The following is a 22,694-nucleotide window of genomic DNA, read 5'->3' as shown; positions in this document are numbered from 1 at the left end:
GGTGGAGGTACCTCCGGCGCCAAATACTCTGCTGTCCCCCAGGACAGCTGCAACCTGGGCTTGGAGAGGGCGCTCTGGGATGCGTCCTGTCCGGTCACTTCCTCCCAGCTGGGACCAGGGGGTGGCTATCAGGAAGGCCAAGACCCCATCCTGGACCGGAGGAACGGAGGGCCACAGCCGCCCCCTTACATCGGATGCAGTGGAAATGCTTCCCACCACCCCATCCCATCCCATCCTGTCCCATTCCATTCCATTCCATCCCACTGCGGGACAGCTGCCCCGAATTCAGCCTCAGGCTTGGGAGAGGCGGTGGTCGGCGTCCTCTTCCTTTTCCTCCTTTTCCCCCCAAAGGTCCCACCGAGAAGCCTGGGCCCCCAAAAGTTTCAGGCGCGCCCCTTCTTTCCCCAGGGGTTCCCTAACACCCCTGCAGCCCATCCGTCCATCTCTTTCAAGCTCCCCTAAAAAAGAAACCCGAAGGAATTCCGCAGCGGGCTGGAGGCGGGGTGCAGACTTGGAAGGGGGGGTGTGTGCCTGCAGAGGGGTCACGACCCCCAGGACCCCCTCCCGCCCCGCCCCGCCCTCCCCCGCGGCGCGGCCCCTTTAAGCGCGGGGCCGACCGGTCCTCAGTGGCTGCGCGCGCGCGCGTGTGTGCCTATGTGTGTGTGTCTGTGTGAGTGTGTGTGTGCGCGTGTGCGCGGGGAGGGGGCGGGCGCAGCGTCTCCATGGCGACGCGGCGGTGACGTCGCCGGCCGGGGGGCGTGGGCGTCCCGGCCCCGGAGTGCGATATTAACCCGGGAGGGAGGCGGCGGCGGGGCGGGGAGAGGCGAGGCGAGGAGCGAGGCTCGGCGGCGAGCTCGGAGTGGAGCGAGCGGCGCGGCGAGCAAGAGGAGAGAGAGGAGAGGAGAGGAGAGGAGAGAGAGGAGCGGCGCGGCCGGGGCAGGCGAGGCGGCCCGACGGGCGCGGGACGGGCCGGGGCCTGAGCCAGCCAGCCAGCCAGCCAGGCAGCGCGGGCGGGCGCCGGGAGCCGCGGCCCCGGCCGGAGGAGTCGCCCCGGGGCCCCCCAAAGCATGAAGACCCCGGCGGACACAGGTGGGGGCGGGGGCAGCACGTGCGGGAGACTTGTTGCCCCGGGAGACCGGGCTGGGAAACTTTGGGGGCGGGTGGCGCCGCCAAGACGGAGTGACTTTCGGGGACCCCCGTCCCCATCTCGCGCTCCTCTGCCTCCAGACCTGTTGCGTCGCGGCGGCCGGCGGCGCTGCCCGGGACCCCTCGGAGCGCACGGAGCCCGGCGTGGCGTGGGTGCCCGCGAGTCCCGCTCCTCGCCGCCCGCCCGCCCGCGTGCCGGGGTTCCCCCGCAGCCGCTGCGCGGGGCTCCGCGGGGGTGGCTGGCGATCGGTCCCTCCCTCCTTCCCTCCTTCCCTCCCTCCCCGCCGCTGTCACGTTGCACTCCCGGGGGCCGCTGTCCCCGGCTCCAAGCCGGCCCGTGGTGACCTTCACCGCGGCGCGTGCTGTCCCGCTCGGGCGCTGGGCGCGCGCGTGCGGGACCTCGGAGCGGGGCGCGGGGGGCTTGGGGGCGCCCCCGATGGACTGGACGGGCCGGCCGGACTCGGGGGTCCTAGGACCGCGCGCCCCTCCCCCTTCCCCTCCCCCGCCGGCGCCCGCCCCCCGATCCCCGCCCGCGCCGAGTGAGCCGAGCGAGCCGAGCGCGCCGCAAAGTTCCCAAGCGCCGCTGCAGCCGAAACGTTCGAGAAAGGAACTTTTTGTTTCCGACCTGAGCTCGCGGGCGGGCGCGGCTGGAAGGTGGCTCCGGGGGAGGCCGCGCGGAGGCGGGCGGGCGGGGGGCGCCGAGGCTCCCCCCCCCAGCCCCAGCTCATCCCTTTCAACCCGCCGCCGCGCCCCGCCGCCCCGCCTTCCCCGCCGCCTCGCTCCTCCTCCAGGGGCCCGGCTCGGCGGCCTGCCTCCCCCGGCGGGGGGCCGCGGACTTTCCCCTCCCCTCCCCCGCCGCCCCCGGCGCCCGGCCCGGCTGGACTTTGCGCGCGGGGACGGAGGGGGAGGGGAGGGTCCCGGCCGCCCCCTGCCCGCCCGCCCGCCCGGCTGCCCGTCGGAATCCGGCCCGGGGCGGGACGGGGGAGGGAGGGAGGGAGGGAGGGAGGGAAGGGGCCGGGCGCCGCTGTTCAAACTTGTTTCCTTCCCCCGGCGGCGGCGGCGGCGCAGCCAGGGCTTCGGGCTCCCGTGCGGGTGTGTGCCCCGACCGGCCCACCCACCCCGCCCCCGGCTCGCGGGGGGTGGGGGCGGCTCTTAAAGGGCTCCGGCGGGCTTGGGGCGCCCGGGGATCTAGGGGATCGGGCCCGGGAGGAGGTGGGGCCCCGGGTGCGGAGCTTTGGCTTTTGGCTCGGTCCGTCACGTGCGTCCCGTCCCGTCCCGTCCCGCACCCTCGCCCCGGCCCCCCCAGGCACCCGATCGCGCAACCCACCTCGGGGGGTGGGCCTGGGCCTGGTGGGACCGGCTAGGCCGGGTGTGGGGGTGTATGTAGGCTCTTCGGAGTGGGGGCAGGGACCCCTCCCGGGACGGCCTGTCTGTGTGTCTGTCTGTCCGCCAGACCCCAGACCCAGACACGGACGGACTGACCCCCGGCGGCCCCACCATCCAGTCTCCATCCCGGCCCAGTCTCCAGCGTCCAGGCCCGGCCCGACCCGGCCCGGCCGCGGCTGCTTCCCACTTCCTGTTTTCTTCCCGGCTCTGGCGCCACCGAGGGCCGCCTGCAGTGGGGGAGGCGGTGGGGGGCCCCCCCACCCCACCAGGAGGCCCGCGAGCCTGTCCTTCCTCTCCCATCACCCCTCCCTTCCGACCCCCGAAGTTCCCGACAAAAAAGTTTGGGCAGTCACGTGAACGTGCTGGGGTGCCCTGGAGTTCTGCTCGGTTCCCCCTCCACCACCCGGTTTCCGTAGTCCTGGAGAATCCAGACCCGGCCCTGCCCCTGGGGGGGGGCTAGGTGTGCCTGTTGGGACGCCCCCCCCCACTTCCCCACGCCAGGCCTTCCTGACTGCTGCCCTCTCTGCAGCTCTCCAGCAAGCAGCCCCTCTCCCGGTCCCCACCCCACGCCCCACAGGGCCTGCGCGCCTCCCATGTTTCTCGGTCCAGGCCCGGGGGTTCCCGGTTCTAAACACGTGGACCCGGGCACAACACACTCACACACGCTCCCCTTGCCCGTGCCTGGCTCCTGGCTCCAAGGCCTGGGGAACAGAGCCCCATTGAGACACCCTGACGTCACTCCCTCCTTGGCCTTCTCCCTCCGCCCCCCAAAGCCGGGAACAGGCCCTCATGTATGCTGTGTCCGACGAGGGGAAGCGGCCTGTCTTAGGGTGGCCCCGGGCGTGGGGAAGGAGGGTCCCTGCAGCCCCGGGCCACGGGGGACTCTGACCCTTGAGGGTGCATGTTCGAGGAGGGGACTTCCCAGGAGCCCCCCAGAATGCAGCTCCAGGCCTTCGCAGAGCCCCCCACCTCCTTTCCAGTTCCCTTTGTGTTGCGCAGAGTCGCTCTCACTCCTTCTCTTCTGCAAAGTTTATTTTTAGCCGCCTGCTCCCCCGCTCCCAGGACTGTCGCTGCACACACGTTGCTTGGTTACCGGGACAAGGAGGCTGGGGCGGGTGGGCTGGGAAGGCTGGCTTTAATTTGGGGGGGAGGGTGGAAGTTAGTCCACCCCCCCAGCCCCTAACTGATGTCTCAGGGGCCAGGTCCTCCGCCCCTCCCGGGTCTGAGAAGCAGATTGGGGCGGAGGTGGGAGGAACCGGGAGTTGATTGCTCTGAAGGGGTCCCGGGCAAGGTGTGAAGGGGCTCTGAGGTTCCCTTAGCTTCCCAACCATCTCTGGACCCCAAAGCCAACCCTGAACCTCTCATTCTCCTGCGGGGAGGCTCAGGGGGTGAACACCTGGATTCCAAGGAGCAGGATGATTTGGATGTGGGGTCCACGACAGGCTGTCCCAGGCTGTCTCTACCAGACAGGGCTGCCAGTGGTTGCCAGTGTGGGACATGAGGCCTGTGCCCTGTTGCTCTGGAGCTGGCCAGCTGGCTGCCTGATCTGAGGCTGGTCGACCCACGGTGGTGGTGGGGTCTGGCCAAGGGTAGCATGAGGGTGTCTGGTCCTAGGGGCCAGAGTCTGCAGTGGACTTAAAGAGGGAGCGGCTTCAAGGGGAGGGACCCTCCTTGCTCAGTGCAGGAAGACCAGGTTACTGCTTGGGCGGAGATGCAGCCATGCCCCCTGCCCAGCTAAGCTGACCACCTTGTTCTTCTCCCCCCCCCCCCCAGCGGCACCGGACCCTGCCCTGCTCCCCCCTTCTCTTCCTCCCTCTCCTCCCACCCCTCCATTACCGGCTGCCTGGTGCTGAATTATTGATGGCCCTGATTACCCGGGGGTTTGGGAAATGACAACAACCGCAGCCCCCTCACCCCCCCGCAGGCTGCCCACCCCCTCCAGGGACCAGCCAGCCCACCACCAACCTCTACCCAAGGTTAATGCTGGGGCGGGCAGGTGGGCAGGGAAGAAGCCGAGCCTGAGAAGGCAAAGGGGGAGGAAGGGCGACAGGCATCAGGGGGTCCTGTTGAGCCTCACCTTGAGGTGGGGCCGGGGTGCCTGGGCCTGGGGAGCCCAAAGGGTCCAGGGCTGTGGGGTGGGGGTGCTCTCAGACAGTCTGGGTTTCACTCTCCAGGGAAGACAGAAGCTTCTGTGTGTGCAGGCGCTGACCTCATCCGCAAGCAGCCACCCCACCCCTCCTGGTCCTTTTAAGAAATAAAAAATTCCTGGGTCGGTTGGTCCTGGGGTGGGGGTGAGGGCTCCCCATGAAAGCTTGGAGCTCTGAGGGGGGGAGCAGAGGAACAGGGGAGCGGGCCACTGGCCCTGAGTGCTAGTGGGGGACCCTGGGGGGGTCACCCCAGCTGGCCACATGTGCCCCTTCTTGCCCCTCCCCCACTGGCAGCCCTGCCCGCCGGCCTGGCTTGGTGCCTGGCCCCCTGGCACTGGCCCCGGGACCCGCCGCCGACGGTTTCCTGTTTCTCCTGGTGTCGCTGGAGCCGGCTCCAACTTCCCTTCCCCCCCTACTCCTGTCTAGCCCCCCTCATACACACAGACACCCACTGTCTCCCTCCCATCCAGGTCCTGACTTGGCAGAGGGGAGATGGATTTCGCCCCTGGGGGAGAAGGGTGAGGCAGGGGCTGGACCCTGAGATGGGGATCCAGGGCCTCCCTTCACCTTCCCAGTTGGGCATCCTGACCAGGACCTCCTCTGTCCCGCAGGCTTTGCCTTCCCTGACTGGGCCTACAAGCCTGAGTCCTCGCCGGGCTCTAGGCAGATCCAGCTGTGGCACTTTATCCTGGAGCTGCTGCGCAAAGAGGAGTACCAGGGGGTCATCGCCTGGCAGGGGGACTATGGGGAGTTTGTCATCAAGGACCCGGACGAGGTGGCTCGGCTCTGGGGCGTCCGCAAGTGCAAGCCCCAGATGAACTATGACAAGCTGAGCCGTGCCCTGCGGTGAGTGGAGCGGAGTGGAGGTGCCCCCTCCCAGGGCAGATTTGGGTGGTCCCCGCTGCAGGGATGAGACTGAGTGCAGACCCCCGTGGAGTCCCTTGGCTCTAGGCTTGACTCCGTTGAAGTCCATCCTGGGTGTGGCCTCCAGCCTGCTGGGTCCCTGATTGCTTGTGCAGGCCCCTGTGACCCCAGCAGCCTTGGGAAGCAGTGCTGATCCCTGTCAGTCTGAGGTCTGGACCCGGCTCACTCAGGAAGGCCTTAAGTGTCTATCTTCGTGTGTCCCCTCTGCCCGCAGTTACTACTACAACAAACGCATCCTGCACAAGACCAAGGGCAAACGGTTCACCTACAAGTTCAACTTCAACAAACTGGTGCTGGTCAATTACCCTTTCATCGATGTGGGCTTGGCTGGTGAGTGGCAGGGTGGTGTGCCCGGCGGGGTTAAAGGACCTCACGTTGGGGGGGCTGACACTGAGTCTCCCCTTTTCTTACCAGGCGGGGCTGTGCCCCAGAGTGCCCCGCCAGTGCCCACGGGTGGCAGCCACTTCCGCTTCCCTCCCTCGACACCCTCCGAGGTGCTCTCCCCCACCGAGGACCCCCGCTCGCCCCCTGCCTGCTCCTCGTCCTCCTCGTCCCTCTTCTCGGCCGTGGTGGCCCGGCGCCTGGGCCGGGGCTCGGTCAGCGACTGCAGCGATGGCACGTCAGAGCTGGAGGAGCCCCTGGGAGAGGACCCCCGGGCCCGCCCGCCGGGCCCCCCGGAGCTGGGTGCCTTCCGAGGGCCCCCACTGGCCCGCTTACCCCATGACCCTGGCATCTTCCGTGTCTACCCTCGGCCCCGAGGGGGTCCTGAGCCCCTGAGCCCCTTCCCTGTTTCCCCCCTGGCCGGGCCTGGCTCCTTGCTCCCCCCGCAGCTCTCCCCGGCTCTGCCCATGACACCCACTCATCTGGCCTACACCCCCTCGCCCACGCTGAGCCCCATGTACCCCAGTGGCGGTGGAGGCCCCAGCGGCTCCGGGGGAGGCTCCCACTTCTCCTTCAGCCCCGAGGACATGAAGCGGTACCTGCAGGCCCACACCCAAAGCGTCTACAACTACCACCTCAGCCCCCGAGCCTTCCTGCACTACCCCGGGCTGGTGGTGCCCCAGCCCCAGCGCCCCGACAAGTGCCCGCTGCCGCCCCTGGCCCCGGACACCCCGCCGGTCCCTTCCTCGGCCTCGTCCTCCTCTTCCTCCTCTTCCTCTCCTTTCAAGTTTAAGCTGCAGCCACCCCCCTTGGGACGCCGGCAGCGGGCGGAGAAGGCCCCTGCGGGCCCCGACAAGTGTGGGAGCGGCAGCCTCGGAGCTGGGGGCCTGGCCCCTCCGCCGCCGCCACCACCCCAGATAAAGGTTGAGCCCATTTCGGAAGGCGAGTCCGAGGAGGTGGAGGTGACTGACATCAGTGATGAGGACGAGGAGGATGGGGAGGTGTTCAAGACACCCCGAGCCCCGCCTGCACCCACCAAGCCTGAGCCTGGGGAGGCCCCTGGCTCTGCACAGTGCATGCCCGTCAAACTGCGCTTTAAGCGGCGCTGGAGTGAAGACTGTCGCCTGGAGGGCGGTGGGGGCCCAGCCGCAGGCCTCGAGGATGAGGGCGAGGACAAGAAGGTGCGTGGGGAGGGGCCTGGGGAAACCGGGGGGCCCCTCACCCCAAGACGGGTGAGCTCCGATCTCCAGCACGCTACAGCCCAGCTCTCTCTGGAGCACCGAGATTCCTGAGGGCCAGGGGACCCCCTTCCCCCTTCCCATGCTTCTTTTGCTGCCTTAACCCCCCAGTGCCCTGGAGGTGAGGGCAGCCTCCTCCCTGCCCCCTCCTCTTCCACCCATGTTCCCCCATTTTGTATACAACTTTTAATTTCTTTTTTTTAAAGTGGTGAGGGTGGGTGGGTGCTCAGGGACTGGGGACCCGTCCCTGTCTGTCTCTGGGTTTCTAAGCTCGGGGCAAAGTGGTGGGGGGGCGGGGGAGGGGGGAGATAAGGGGGCCCCCTCCATTCTGGGAAATTTATATTGAACCGAAGCTCTGGCCTCGATGCCCAGGAACTTTTTTAATTACAATCTCTTAGGAAGTAAAGCCTTGTTCCCCATCCTGGTCCTCTGCCTCCTGCACCCCCCCCCCCATTCCATCCTGTCACTACCACCACCCTACTGTTACTACCCCATCCTGCCTTCCCTGCCCCTCCAGGGGCCATGAGTGCCTGGGTTTCTCATACCCCACAAGGTCGCAGCAGGGGAGGGAGGGACTTTTATGATGAACCAAAAATTCCGTGGGGGGTGGGGGGTGGAGGAGGGGGAGGGGCACCACCCAGAGGCCACAAATCTATAAGTGCCTGCTAGCCCCTACCCACTCCTGCCCAGTGCAACCCTGTCACCCCCAGCTGCTCCTAGGACTTAGCCCATAGACAGGCAGGTGGGGAGGGGGTGCCCTGAAACCAAACTGGAAGCCCCCTCTGCCTCCCAGCTGGGGCCCCTGGGGTGGGGGTCTGTGGTCAAGCCTTATTCTGTATTGGGGATGAAGGGGGGCGGGGAGTCGGGACTGCTGGAGAATGTATTCGAAACAATAAAACCTTAGTCCTTCGGGTGTTGTAGTGGTGGCCTTGTGGTGGTGGTGTGTCCTTTGGCTCAATGGCCTAAGGGCCCTCCTGAAGGGGTCCAGTCTAGGCCTGAGGACACAGCCCCCAGGTCCTGTGAACTGGGCTCAGGCTTGCTCTGTCCTTTTGTAGAATTCCTTTGTCCTTGAAAGCACTCACCTTGCCTGCACTTGGCCATCAGCTGAAGTCCTTGCCCTTTCGATTACCTGAAATGGCTTGGCTCTCCTTAGGCCACTTTGGAGTTACTGGGTCTTGAGCTGCAGAGGCTGGTGGCATTTGTGCCCCCCACCTTCAGCGAGCATGGAGGCGTTTGTGTGTTGGATGAGAAAGGACTGGAATATCGGGGATAATCAGGGAAGTTGGGGAGAGGAAGGTGGTGTTAAGACGCATGGAAAACAGCCAATCTGGACTGTGGCCCCCAAACAAACTGACCTTGGGTGCCAGGTATCCAAGACTTTGGTAGGTGCTGTGTGGGATCCATTTATTTCCATCACTATCCAGCTCAGCTCGATTTGTCCAAGACCCAGAGTGGTGGTGAGGCAAGGGATCGAACCCAGAGTCCTGAGAGTGGAGCAGGTGCATTTTTATATGAATGCCTTCTGCAGCCTCAGTCCCTCGAAGGAAGCCTCTCTCTGAAGCCCCCGTTCTCTCAAAGGCTGGAGTTGTTCTTCTCAAGCCAAGAGGTTGGCTGTAAACCAGGATCTCAAGATTGTAGTCTGAGGAGAACTAAAGTTAGCAGCTGAGCTTGGAGATGTCAATCAGGAATGAGAGCGGCAGGAGGAATCAGGGCCGCCAGTGGTCTTAGAGATAACCCAGCCCTTCCAGGGCAGGTGAGGTGCCTAGGGGCCCAGAGAGGTGAAGGAGTTTCTCTTAGGCCACACAGCAGCCGGAGCAGAGGAGTGGGAAAACCGGGCTCAGGGCTTGTTGAACTGGCTTCGTGCAACGACTCTGCTCAACTGGGTGGGGAAAGGAACTGGCAACTGCTACTCAGTCGGGCTTTATCCTCAAGCGTGCCAGCCCAGGGTGGGTGGTCCCAGATGAGGCTGGTTGGCAATGAAGAGGAGCCAGGGCTGGGGTACTGGCAGGAAACCCAGGCTCCCGTGGCAGCCTGTGGGCAACTGCTCCCTCTCCTGGGTGATGTAAGTCAATCCCTGGGGGTGGGGGCCTCCGGGTTATTTCTGGAAGTTGGGATGAGACGCGTCTCCTGGCAACAAGGATGCTGCTGAGTTGGTGGTGGTGTGATGGAGATGGAGATGTCATCTTAGGGGGAGGAGGGGACCCTGACGTGTGTTCTCAGCCCCATCCCAGGCCTTTGAAAGCACCACAAACCAGATCTCGATTGGATTTACAAGGGCTTGGGGTCAAGCCACAGGGGGGAGTGGACTTGGTGGCCCAGATTCTTGCAGAGTGGTGGCATGATTTTGCAAACCCCCAGTGGCCTGGTTGAAGGCCTTCTCTGAAATGTGAGGTTCCTGTAAGACCACACCCTTGCTCCCGTTTACAGCCTCTGATAGGATGCACACAGTCATTTGTAGAAGTCTCGGGAACAAGTCAATTCCTGAGATTCCAGTAGAGACCCTTGTCACTCCTAGGCTTCCCAGCACTCCCAGACCTTCAAAGCACCTCTCTCTACTCAGCGATGGACTTGGTCAGCAGTCAGGTCTCAGTATCCCTCACCCCAGGTCTTATTTGATTTCTTCATTATTGGATCTCCAGTTATAATTCCCAGGTATCCGTGGCCCCAGGAAAGAGCCCCCTCAATTCTCCTATGCCTACCCTCAGTCCCCGTAGCCCCCTCCTAGACCCTCGACACGAACGTTCTCAGCCCCTACCAACAACCTAAGACGGCCTATAGCCTGGACTCCCCCATTCCTCAATAATCCTAGGGCCGTTGCCCACGCGCGATCGACTCCCCGCGCATGACTGGCGGGTTCTGGCCGTTAACTAACCGCCGATATATCACCCTCCCTGCTCTGGGTTCAGGGCTTGACTTTACTTTTTTTTCTTTTCTTTTTTTTTTTTTTTTTTTTTTGGTTTTTGGGCCACACCCGGCGGTGCTCAGGGGTCACTCCTGGCTGTCTGCTCAGAAATAGCTCCTAGCAGGCACGGGGGACCATATGGGACGCCGGGATTCGAACCAACCACCTTTGGTCCTGGATCGGCTGCTTGCAAGGCAAACACCGCTGTGCTCTCTCTCCGGGCCCTTGACTTTACTTTTTGACTTGAGTGGCCGTCAGAGGGCACCAGCGCACCGCTAGACTACAAAACTACGACTCCCAGAAACGCCCACTGCGGACCGTGCCATGTGGCCGCGTCGTTAAGCAAAGAGCGGAAGTGTGCCCGCGCTTTGCCTTCTGGGTAATGTAGTCCGAGAGCGCTAGGTTGTAGTCGGTTTGACCCCAGGGCGTGGTCTCCTAGTCAACCACGTTCCCGGACTCAGAGGACCCCACAATCCTCAGGCTTTAGAAAAGGCTGCACAGTCCGAACCCAGGTTCGGGTTAAAGTGAAGTCTAGAGGCTCCATGACTTCCCATCATGCCGCGAGGCAGGGTGATTTCATTTTAATACCAAACACTTCCGGGATGACACCCTTCCCTCCACCCGTGTCAATCGATAAATGGGGCGACTTAAATGCGTGTACAAAATCACCAGAATCGACGCACAACAGCCGACACCCTGACCCCGGCCCTTCGGAGTTAATTTAGGAACTGGAGGACGCCAACATTCACATGTCGATCCAATACAGCAATTCTATTTTCTCGTTTTAGTCTTGTCTCGGTCACTTGGTGCAATCTACAACGCTAGAAAAGACGGGATTGTCTCCCAAAGGCTGTAGCGTTGTGAGAAACCGCCAGGAACTTTCTTTTGCAAATCATTCCCGAGGATCGGGGCGGGTTTTCCTTTCCCGATCGGTGTCACTTGGAGCTTAAATGTTTGGATTCATTTTCCAGCGGTCCCTGGGGGGCTCTTAAAACTATGGCCATGAGGAAGGCACTGAAACATAACTTCAGTCTCCCCTGGGGACTTAAGGTCTCACCATAGGTGCCCCCCTCGACCTCCACTTTTCAGCAAAACTCCCTCGTCTCGTCTCACAAAGGGGCACGGTAGAGTAGGGTCTGCGTTGTTTCCGAGTAGGCGCCGGACTGTGTGGCCTTCCAACTCGTTACTTAACCCGGAGCTGCCTTAAACTTCATTTCCCAGAAGACACTAAGGACTCTCGGTCTCTGTCTCAGACGGTCGCCACTGCTCCAAACCTCGGTGTAGACTCCATTTCCCGGCGAGGCAGCTGCAGGGCCCGCGGAGAAGGAGGAGCGTGAGCCTATCTCCATTTCCTAGCCTAGCTCCAAAACTGCCCTAAAACACTAGGCTAGGGTCGGCTGGCTGCTCACTCGGGGACTCCATTTCCCGGCGTGCTTTGAGAGCCGCTTTACACCCGCAATGCGGTGAGGGCGTGGCGACAACTCCATTTCCCAGCTCGCACCGCGGCCCCCACAATCGGCGCTCCCCGGGCGCGGACTCAATTTCCCAGAGCGCACCGCGCGCCGGTGGCGTGCCCGGCCAATAGGCTCCGTCGCGACCGAACTCCATTTCCCGGCGTGCTTAGCGCCCGGGTGGCCCTCCCTCCTCGTCGAGGCTCAACTAGGGGCCGCTGTTGCCGCAGCGGGATGGCAAGTCACTTCCAACTCGGCGGCCTCCTAAAGTGGTTTCGCGCCCCTCCTTAGCGCCGTGGGTCGAGTCGTTAGCCGGAACTCCGTTTCCCGACCTGCGGCACGACACACCACCGACGGACGACGCCGCGGCCACCGCGGACTGCATTTCCCGAAGTGCCGCGCGGCGCTCTGTGCGGGCCGAGGGCGGCGACGGCGGCGCGGAAGGGCTGGTGGACTACATCTCCCGGCGTGCCCCGCGGCGGGCGCTGGGCCGGAGCCGGAGCCCGAGCCCGAGCGGCGCGGCCTGGGAAAGGCCGGAGCCCGGGGGAGGCGGCGGCAGCAGCGGCGGCGGCGGGGGCAGCCCGAGCCCCGCGCCCTGGGCCTTCGCTCGGCGCCATGAGCGGCGGCGGGCCTTCGGCGGGCGGCCCTGGCGGCTCGGGACGGGCGCGGACGAGCTCGTTCGCGGAGCCAGGCGGCGGCGGCGGCGGTGGCGGCAGCGGCGGCGGCGGCGGCCCCGGGGGTTCGGCGTCCGGCCCGGTGGGCAGCAGCAGCGGCGGGAAGGCGTCGGTCGGAGCCATGGGGGGGGGAGTGGTGAGCTCGGTCGCCGGGGGTGGCCCCAGCAGCGGCGGCGGAGGAGGCAGCGGCGGCCCCGGCGCGGGGACCAGCTTCCCGCCGCCCGGAGTCAAGCTGGGCCGTGAGTACTGGTAGCGCCCCAGTGCGGGGTGGAGATCGGGGGTCCCGGAGCCCCCCCCGATCGCCCATGGGCTTCTTTGATCGCCCCCAGCCAGGAGCCGGAGGTCTCTGTGCCTCCCCCAGATCGAGACCTGACTTCTCCCTCGGCTGAGATGAGATCGGGGCGTGGGGTGGGGTGGGGGTGGCGGCATGGAGTGACTGACCCTCGCTTGGAAGGGGTCGGATTCGAAGTACAGGTTCCTTAGAGATGCTGGGGTGCAAAGGCTCGTGTCTCCCCTGAGATCTTGCATTTGCGAGCTTTACTGAAAGCCGGGCGTATGTATGGCGCTGCTACCTTTTGAGAAGATGGTCGGGGTCATCCGAGGTTCAGGGGGCCCCTCGAAGGGTTATTCTGGAGGAAAACCAGCATCAGGTCTCCATCCCCGCCCCCCAAAAAAAAGCGGGGGTCTGAATTTGCCTCCTGTTAGAACATGAAAGCTTGGAGAAGCAGGGGTTTCTTTGGAGGTAGCCAAAGAGCAAAGGGAAGGCTCTTCACCCCGGTGCCCAGGTCCTCCACCTCTCTGAACTGAGGGCCGGCACCTTGTCCATCTGCCCTGCGTAGCATCAGCCCCTATGATGGAAAGGATGGCTGCTGCTTGGGAGCCAGGGCAGATTTGCACCCCTTTTTTTCCAATGGAATTACTGTTCTTAAGGAAATGGTCTGCTGGGCCTTCTTTTGCTTAAGTATTAAGGGGGTGGCTAAGGGTCTGAGGTTAACCACCCCCTTCTCATTGGTCTGAGAGTTGCTGACACCGATGGGGAAATGGCTATGCAGAGCATTCTCTCCAGAGGGCCAAAGAAGGGCCCCTTGAAATGGATTTGGCCCTTCAGGGATTGTTTTCAGGGAGCCTCCCTCCAGTTCCCTAAAGAGTAGAGATCTATGTCCCCAGTGGAGGGCTTCAGAGTTTGCTGCCCTATGGAGAATGAGGCTCATGAAGAAGCTTCCCATACGGGCTTAGACCAGGGACTGGTGGGGTCCTCATTCTCACAGATTGAGAGCTGGTGCCTGTGGTTTACCCCCTGCAGGAAGGGGGTTGGGCCACCCCACTACACAGTCAAGGAAGTCAAGTTAGTGTCTTTTTGGACACCAAATTACATGGGTAAGAGGTACCTTCCTGATGTATCTCCTGTGTCCCCCTCTTCCACACCAAATGAGTTGCTGGGCACACACATATGTACCAGGAAGGAGGTGGTGGCATTCACTTCTGTCCTCATAAACCAGTGATGAATTTATAACTCAAGGGTCCTGTGCCTTGAACCCGTGAGAAAGGTGGGTGTGTGCCCCAAGTGGAAGCACCTCGGATGACCCACTCTCAAAGTGGAAGTGATTAGGCCAAGCTTTCCCCAATCAGCTGTCAGCTGAGAGATGGATTCCGCCCTGCCACTTTTCAGACTAGGCTGGACTCGCAGCGGAAATTAGGGGTTACCAGTCCGAGAACAGGGAAAAGGTGTGGGTGCCAGTTTCCTAATCCAAGCAGGATTTAGGGTTCTGTGAGAGGATTGAGGGACTAAGGCACTGGAGGGAGGTGGGTGACCCGGCAGATGCCTCTCAAAGACAGGAAAGGGACAGATAAGACTCCCCTTGAGCCTGTGGTCAAAGGTCCTTTTCCCCCCACAGTCCCAGGATGTGCTGGGGCCAGAGGGGACACATTTGGTCTGCTCCATTTCTTCCCCAGGTGACAGCGGGAAGGTGACTACAGTAGTGGCCACTGTAGGACAAGGCCCAGAGCGCTCCCAGGAGGTGGCTTATACAGATATCAAAGTCATTGGCAATGGCTCTTTTGGGGTGGTGTACCAGGCCCGACTGGCAGAAACCAGGGAGCTGGTGGCTATCAAGAAGGTCCTGCAGGACAAGAGGTTCAAGGTACTGTGACTGAGGTTTCGCAGACAAATCTGGGGATGGGTATACTCTTAGAATCCCAGTAGAGAGCTGAACTGGGGGTGAGCCAGGTGATTTGCATGGGGGTGGTGGTGGTGAGTACTGGAGAAGGGGAGACAGGAGGGAAGGAGCTGGGAAGTCAGGACTGTGGGTTCCCTGAGAGTCCCGAGCCAGGGGCTTTTGTTCAGAGTAGGCACTTCAGGGCAGCCCCTTGTTTGGAGGGCCTAGGAACGATGATCCAGGCTGGAAGCTCATGCTTTGTACCCTAAAAACTCAGTTTCCCACTGCCCATTGAGAGAGATAGTGGCTGCTGACAGAGGTGACGAAGGTCGCCCTCTGCCCTGGGTGCTGGGCAACAGTGGGCTGAAATCCAGCCTGCCCTGTGCTTGCCCAGCCACGTGCCAGGGCGGGAGGAAGGGGCGACCTTTCCTCAGTCCTGCTGCCTGGTGAGCTTGAGCTGAACTGTTTCAGCTGTGGGGCCACGAACCCCAAGGCCTGTGGAGCTGAATGTGGGCGTCATGGAAACTTAGGCCCTGGTCAAAGGTTTCTGCGCATACAGTGACTGAAAATTAGTTCAAACATGTGACAAATTCAAGGTGATTCTGGCAGTGCTTGTCTATCCACATCGCTGTTCTTGGGGGTCGTGAAAGAAAGTCCAGAAGCCTCCAGTGGGAGTTGGGGACAAGAGGGGTGCTGAGACCTGGTGATGTGTTGAGACCAGGCTGAGGGGGCTCGGGTGGCAACCAGAATGGGGCCAGAAGTTAGGGATTGGAGGAGGGGGACTGAGAACTGGGGATAGGCTGAAGCCAGCCTTCCTTTGGGGGTCACGGGTGGAGTAGCCACCGGGAAGGCAGGGAAGAGGTTGAAGGTGTCTCCTCTTCCATGGGCTGCCAGGGCAGTGTACCTTAGAGGGTCCCTTTGTTTGTTATAGAAGCCCAGAAAGGGGTTTATATTTTGGGGGCCACGCCCGGCAGTGGTGCTCAGCACTTACTCCTGGCAGGCTTGGGGGATCATATGGGATGCTGGGGATTGAATCTGGGTTGGCTGTGTGCAGGGCAAATTCCCTACCTGCTATGCTATTGCTCTGGCCCCCGAAAAGGGCATTCTATGTAGAATCTTTAGTTTCTCAATGTTGGCTGTGGGTGGGAAATATGAGAAAGCAGACAGAAGAAAGTCCTTTGGTGACTGGGGTTAGTTAGCTCCCTACACTCCCAGCTGGTGTGTTAGAGCTAAGGAGTTGGGGTCCCCCAGACTTTGGAGGAGTAGCTGCCTGGCTCCATTGGGGGATAGGGGTGCCAAGGAAAGGAGACAGGGGAGGCAGTTGAAGTTCTGACTTTGCCACCAGAACCGGGAGCTGCAGATCATGCGCAAGCTGGACCACTGCAACATCGTCAGGCTGAGATACTTTTTCTACTCCAGTGGGGAGAAGGTGTGTTGGGCCGGGGAGGAGGCTCCCCCTATACCCCTGTCCCCCCACTGCTTCCCTCCCCTCTCCCCCAGTTTCCCTGCCCACCTGCGCCTTTTCTCTCACCATGCCTCACACCCCCTCCTTCACACTGCTTTGCAGAAAGACGAGCTTTACCTGAACCTGGTGCTGGAGTACGTGCCTGAGACCGTGTACCGTGTGGCTCGACACTTCACCAAGGCCAAGCTGACCATCCCCATCATCTACGTCAAGGTGGGTGGACTGGCAGCCTCAGGGGGGGGGCACAGCTCCCTTCTTGCGTGCTTGTTTTGGGACTGCACCCCGTAGTGTTAGGGGCTTGCTTCTGGAAGCCTCTGGGGACCGTATGGGCTTCTGGCGATTGAACTTGGGTCAACTTTAGGTAAAAATGGCGCCCTCCCTGCTTTACTTACTATCTCTCTGACGTTTCCCTGTGGGTTCTCTCCCCATCTTTTCTGAGGAAACGCTCATTCTCTTTGTTTCCTTTTTTCTCTTGCCTTTCTTCACCCAGAGATAGTGTTTGCCATGCCTGTGCCTATGGGAAGCCAGAATGGAGCGGGAAGGCAGATTATCTGGACAGAGGGGGGTTCCTGTCGTCTGTGCCTGAGGGACTCAGTCTAAGCCTGGAGATGACAGGGAGATTCAGAGATTGGATCCCTAGCCTCTGGGGCCTTGGTGGAGTGGGTCGGAGGGCCATGGCAGGAGGCGGGCAAGAGTATGCAGGGCCAGGAATGCCTCTGTATCTGTTTGAGGTTTGTTTCCTGCTGCCTGGTGCCGTGGACCAGGTCATACAGACCCTCCGGGGGTGTTTAAATGAATGATTCGCCCAGGCAGGATATAGGAAACAGTTTGGAGCTGCCTGCTGCTTGGGCGGTGGTGGGTGGGTTCAGGCTTGCTGGAGGCAGTGAGGGGTCTGGCTATTTCTCCCACTGGCTGGAAGCATTTGTTTTCTCGGCAGGCCTGGGCTTCAGCAGTACTGGGGAAACCTCATGGGAGAGACCTTCTCATTTTGGGAGTGGGGGCTGAGTCCAGCAGTGGTCAGTGCCAGGGGGCAGTGAGTTGGAGACATAGGTGTTGGTATAGGGAATTAGACATTTGATGCCTGCTATACTAGGAGGAGCCCAGAGGACACTGGAAGCAGGAGGCCCCTAGCAGGTCTGCTTTGGGGGTTAAGAAGGGTCAAGAAAGCTTCCAGGAGCAATGCTGGCACAAGGCAAGAAAGTAGCATTTCTGGCCAAGGATAGAAGGGTACAGGCGGTGGCAGCCCAGGAAGTAAAGCTTGTGCGTGGTGGAGAAATCTCTCACCCAGTGCCTGGCACCGTCCTCAGCCTGGGGATGCGCCTGGGAGGAAAACCCAATGCTCCCTGTGTGCTTGGCACTCGCGTGCGCTCAGTGGGAGGGAGAGTGGCGGGGATCCCAGCTCGAGGGGCTGGCTCGGGGGTGGCTGTGACTGGCGGCTGGGGGAGGCTTCTGACTTCAGTGGGGGTGTGGATGGCAGGTGGCCAGACAGAAGCCACGGAGTCAGGGCAGGGCCAGGAGTGGCTTTCCCCAGCTTTCGAAGTGGCCCTGGTTGCTGCTGAAGTTGAAGACACGGAGGGGGCTGGTGGAGTGGGACCAGAAGGCACTCTGTGTACAGTGGGTAGTGCCCGGCTGCAGTTGTCCTCTCCCCGCCTGCCCAGGTGTACATGTACCAGCTGTTCCGGAGCTTGGCCTACATCCACTCCCAGGGCGTGTGCCACCGCGACATCAAGCCCCAGAACCTGCTGGTGGACCCCGACACAGCTGTCCTCAAGCTCTGTGATTTTGGCAGGTGGGCCTGTCTGGGCCCCAGGCTGGGTGTGGAGGGGACCCCTCACCTCTCGCCTCATGTTTACTCACGTTCCTCTCTGCCCGCAGTGCAAAGCAGTTGGTTCGGGGGGAGCCCAATGTCTCGTACATCTGTTCCCGCTACTACCGGGCCCCGGAGCTGATCTTTGGAGCCACTGATTACACCTCCTCCATCGGTCAGGGTTCCAGAAGCATGGTGGGGGAGGTGTCTAGAGGCGGGCAGGGCTGGTGGGATGAGCCGAGCCAGTGATTTGCTTGATTTGAACCCTGTGCCCTGCATAGGGCTGTGACACGAGGACCTGTGCTGAAGTTCCCATTCAGGCTTCTGCTCCGTGACTTCCCCTGGGCCTGGGCAGGCTCCCCCGGGTCCGATTCCTCTGCTCTCCATCTGCTGGGGGGAGAGGTTGCTAGTGATTTTGGAGGCCTGACTTTGATGTGCTGCTACCACTGGGGTGTGAGCTGTTCGAGACACCTCTGCCTCTTGCTGTCATGGGGACAACAGTGCCACCTCTGAGACCTCAGGGAGAGGGTGTGAATAGTTCAGGAGAGAAATTTTGGTGGCAGAAGAAAGCTAGTGCCAGTGTGTTTGTAGTCTTGGGGTGTGAACTTGGGCTGAGAGGGCACTGAGGGATGGCCCCAAGAGGGCTGAGGCTACCACAGCAGCTCTGGGGATAGGACAGAGGCTGGTGGGGAGCCCGGTCGGTGCCTCCGGCCGAGGGGGCCCAATCCCACCTCCACCTTTGCTCTGAAGCTAGGTGGAGAAAGGACTTTTGGGGGTCACGGAACCAAGGAGCTTGATTCCTAGAGACAAGTCAAGTGGAGACTGGCTGCAGGTCCAGAGCCTTGTGTGTCCTGGAGCAAGCTAAAGAAAGGGAAAGGGACTCCTGAAGAGAGGACAGACAGTGTTTGGAAGGCATGGTGGCACTGACACTCCCTCTCTCCCCTGCAGATGTGTGGTCAGCGGGCTGCGTCCTGGCTGAGCTGCTCCTGGGCCAGCCCATCTTCCCCGGGGATAGCGGGGTGGACCAGTTGGTGGAGATCATCAAGGTGAGGGCTTGGCTGCTGGGGGTGGGGTGGGCACTGATGGGGTCCCTCCCTCCCCATTGACACCTCTCTCCCCACAGGTGCTGGGAACGCCAACCCGGGAACAGATTCGAGAGATGAACCCAAACTACACGGAGTTCAAGTTCCCTCAGATTAAAGCTCATCCCTGGTCAAAGGTGGGCCAGGGCATCTGGGCACTGTTGCACTGGGGGATTTGGTGATAGGCTTCATTCAGCTTACAGAATTGGAATTCCCTTCCGTTGGGTGGGTCCCTGGTGTCTTTTGGAAACTGGGTCTGTTGGAAACTTGGCAATGCAGCCTCAAGTGGACACACAGCCCCTTGGGCCCACCTTGCCCTTAGGTGTTCAAGTCCCGAACGCCCCCTGAGGCCATCGCGCTCTGCTCCAGCCTGTTGGAGTACACGCCATCCTCAAGGCTCTCCCCGCTGGAGGCCTGTGCCCACAGCTTCTTTGATGAGCTGCGAAGTCCTGGAACCCAGCTCCCCAACAACCGCCCGCTCCCCCCACTCTTCAATTTCAGCCCTGGAGGTGAGGATCCAGTCTGGGGAGCTAGGGAGCTGCTAGTGCTTGGGGGTGGGGAGCTCTGGAGGTTCCAAGGTCACGAGTTTGGGAGATGGCGATCTCCCTCCCCGGTTAGGGAGACTTTATCATGGATTCCTTCCTGTTGGCCTGTGCCAAGTGCTTGGTGACTTTTCACTCAGTGGCCAGGGCCACCACTCACTCAAAAAGCAGCCACCTTGCTGACATCCAGGGCCCCTTGGGTTCTGCTTTCTTGGGTCTCTCTCTCACTGGGTCTGCAGGTGCCTCATCCTGCGCCCTGACCTGCCATGCCCCTTCCTGTCCCTAGAACTCACCATCCAGCCATCTCTCAATGCCATTCTCGTCCCTCCTCACTTGAGGACCCAGGGGAGTGCTACCACCCTCGGCTCATCTTCACAAGGTAAGTCCAGGCTACCTGTCATGTTTAGAACAGCATTTCTGGGGGAGCCCTGAATTCTTGGGATTGTGAGAATGTGGGAGGGCACAGGAAGGGCCTTCAGGCCCAGGCAAGGCCCCAGGTCGGGCCTCTCTGATTACATGTATGACTAAATTATCCGGAGAGGCCACAGAAATGGAGCAGGGTTAATGCACACGCCTTGAATGCAACCCTGGTTCAGCTCCCAGTGCCAGGAGCAGCCTTGGAGGCCTCCAGCTCTGCTGTGCTTCAGAATCAATAGCACTCCAGGGTCCAAGCACCTTTGGGCTTGAGCACTGACCCATTGGCCTAGAAATCTCAGAAGGGGCCCCTGGTCTCTTCTGAAAAATAAATGCTGGTCAGAAAAGCCAAGGATCGTGTTGGGCCCACACTATCACCTGAATTGTTGCCCCCATTGAGAAAAGGGCCATTTCAGGTAAAAATGCCAATGTCCTGGGTCTGGAGAGAGTAAAGGGGTCAGGTGCTTGCCTTGCACACTGAAGACCTGTGTTCGAGCGAGCCTCAGCAACCCATTGGTCCCCCTGAGCACCACCAGGAAGAATCCCTGAGAGCAGAGCCTGTAGTAACCTCTGAGCATCGCCGGGTGTGGCCTAAAACAAACACCAAGTACTGATTTCCTGTTTCTCTATGGTTTGTCTGGAAATCAAGACTTTGGGCTAGGTCTTCCCTTTCCTCAACAGTGTTGGGGTTCCACTAGCTCTGTGGGGGCCCAGCTCAGGTGAGTCACTATGTGACACACCTTATCCTTGGCTTTTGGAATTGCACCTCACCCCACCCCTGACTAACAGTCTCAATTTCTTTATGCTGCCTTTCAGTCTGATTTCCTTCTTTCCAGGGAAGGGGGAGTCTTAAAAGCTGAGCTGATCCCCTACTCCTTCCTCTCATTACAGCTTTAACTGAGACTCAGACCAGCCCGGACTGGCAGCCGCCTGATTCCACAGCGCCCCTCAATAACTCTTCCTGAGAGCCCTACCAACTTCCCTTCCATCCGGGAGCCCCAAGTGGGGCTGGGAAGGGGGGGGCCAGAGCCCATCAAGCCCCTGCCCTTGGCTGGGCCCCTAGACTAGAGGGCAGAGGTAAATGAGTCCCTGTCCCCACATCCAGCCCCTTCCTCCCCAGCCTCACCCCTGGGTGGGCTTTTAAAGAGGATTTTAACTGGTTAAGGGGAGGGAAGTGAAGGAAGACTGGGTGGGGGGACATGAGGACCTTCTCTCCCCCCCCCCCCGCCCCGCCCCTCTCCTCCCCCAGGTCTCCCTCCCCCTGCCCTTCCCTGTCCCTTGTAAATAGAACCAGCCCAGCCCCTCTAGCCTTCCCTTCCCTGGCCCCGGGTGTAAATAGATTGTTATAATTTTTTTCTTAAAGAAAACGTCGATTCGCACCTCCAGCCTTTCCCCCGTCCTACAGCTGTGCCCTCTTCTCCTGTCCTCTGCCCTTAGGGTCTCCTCTCTTCTCTCCCCATCTGGGAGGGCCGGGGACGCAGGGGAACTCCCAATGTCTTAGTTTCCACAGTAAGGTTTGCCTGTGTACAGACCTCCGTTCAATAAATTATTGGCATGAAAACCTGCTTCCCGGCTGTCTGCCTGTGTCTGTTGGTCATGGAGGGGCAGCCCCCATTGGGAGGGTGGGGGCTCAAGGCTTGCCTGGTTGGGCACTGGCTGGCCTGTAGTGAGCTGAGCCAGCCTTATGCTTCTGTCATTATCCAGCCTCTGGCCTCCAGAGGGGTTACCCACAGCATCCAAGTCTTGGGGCAGGACTCACAGTGACCACAGCCACTGAGCCAGCCTGAGCTGCCTGCTACCCTGAATAGGAGACTGGCTTAAACTTTAGGCAGATTCTCAACATGGAGGGACAGAGGCAACCGAGTCCCAGCAGACGCTTGAACCTCCATTTCCATGTCCTCAGTCAGGGAGCCACCTGGCCATCTTTCAGTGTGGGAAGGTCAGTGCCAATATATTGCAGATATATGGGACTGTCCTGTAAAACATGCTGCCTCCACATGGGATCCAGAGCGAGGACACAAAGCTCAGACATGCAAGAGGTGCAACTCTTGGGCTCTGCAGTACCCTTCCTTGCCGCTGCTTCTATCTAGGGCAGCCCCGAAGCCACAGGGTCCCTTTGGCTTGCCTGACCCATCCCATTGCTCATACTGGCCAGAATTTCCAAATCTAGGTCCCATTTCTGTCGACCTCCCAGCCCTGCCCGACCCCCTTCCTAGAGGGCATGGCCTGCCTTGAGTCTCAGAAGGGATAAGGGCTCCTTCCAGCTGCCCATCTCTCTTATTAGTCTTTCCAGGACCTGCCAGTCCCCACCTGTGACCCCAGCTCACATCTTGGAGTGACAATCACAACAGCTTGCTGAGTTTCTGGCTTCAGGGTCTGTCTGCATGGCCTCTGCCAACTCCCATTTCCTCTGGACCATAGCATACCTCACAGGCCCAAGGGAAGCTTAATCCCTGCACTGGCGCTGTGCCTGCCATGCCAGGCAGTCAGACGCCAAGCTGTGGACGGGCTGAAATGGAAAGTCTCCAAGTGAGCAGACTTCCCCTCCCCAGGTTGTGTCTGCCTGGGTCATCTGACCACCTAAGGATTGCTGTTGCTGCGTATCCTGGGCCTGGAGCAATAGAACAGCAGGTACTGTGCTTGACATGCAGCCGAGCTGGGTCTGATCCTTTGCACCCCATATGCTACTGAGCCCTGTCTGTGGGTTTCACCTAATTTCCCTCGCAGGGATAGAGGGCACATGCTAAGAGTAATTCCTGAGTACAGAGCCAGGAGTATGTGATGCGCACTACAGGGTGTGATCAAAAAATAAGTGTGCCCTGAGTTTGAGCCCTAACCTCCTTCACAGGGAGGCCTGTTTTGGGTTCCTGCTCTGGGTCCCTGCTGGCAACTGGGACTCTTGGCTCCAATATACCCTGTACCCTGGCACATGAGGAAAGCAGGCCAAGGGATCTAGGAGATTCACTCAGAGCAAGGCTG

At 61.1% G+C, this 22,694-nt stretch overlaps 3 protein-coding genes across 3 annotated transcripts in view; 2 read left to right on the top strand and 1 right to left on the bottom strand.

Annotated features, from left to right (window-relative positions):
• The window catches only part of CIC (capicua transcriptional repressor), a 356,202-nt gene that overhangs the window by 52,956 nt on the left and 280,552 nt on the right, over positions 1-22,694 (bottom strand). The window lies entirely within an intron of this gene.
• ERF (ETS2 repressor factor) lies at positions 1,027-7,420 on the top strand. Its single transcript, XM_049787167.1, has 4 exons — positions 1,027-1,089; positions 5,291-5,525; positions 5,818-5,933; positions 6,018-7,420. Exons 1-4 carry the CDS (start codon positions 1,068-1,070, stop codon positions 7,274-7,276), a joined length of 1,632 nt encoding a protein of 543 aa, XP_049643124.1. The 5' UTR covers positions 1,027-1,067; the 3' UTR covers positions 7,277-7,420.
• On the top strand, positions 12,176-21,281 carry GSK3A (glycogen synthase kinase 3 alpha). The gene is made up of 11 exons (XM_049787181.1): positions 12,176-12,488; positions 14,203-14,390; positions 15,751-15,834; positions 15,973-16,083; positions 17,529-17,659; positions 17,746-17,852; positions 18,626-18,723; positions 18,801-18,896; positions 19,082-19,268; positions 19,588-19,680; positions 20,607-21,281. Exons 1-11 carry the CDS (start codon positions 12,191-12,193, stop codon positions 20,678-20,680), a joined length of 1,467 nt encoding a protein of 488 aa, XP_049643138.1. The 5' UTR covers positions 12,176-12,190; the 3' UTR covers positions 20,681-21,281.

The sequence above is a fragment of the Suncus etruscus genome, chromosome 14, assembly GCF_024139225.1.
Source record: "Suncus etruscus isolate mSunEtr1 chromosome 14, mSunEtr1.pri.cur, whole genome shotgun sequence".
NCBI lineage: Eukaryota > Metazoa > Chordata > Mammalia > Eulipotyphla > Soricidae > Suncus > Suncus etruscus.
Note: the sequence above shows the minus strand (reverse complement) of the source record. Positions and strands in the feature narration are given on the sequence as shown.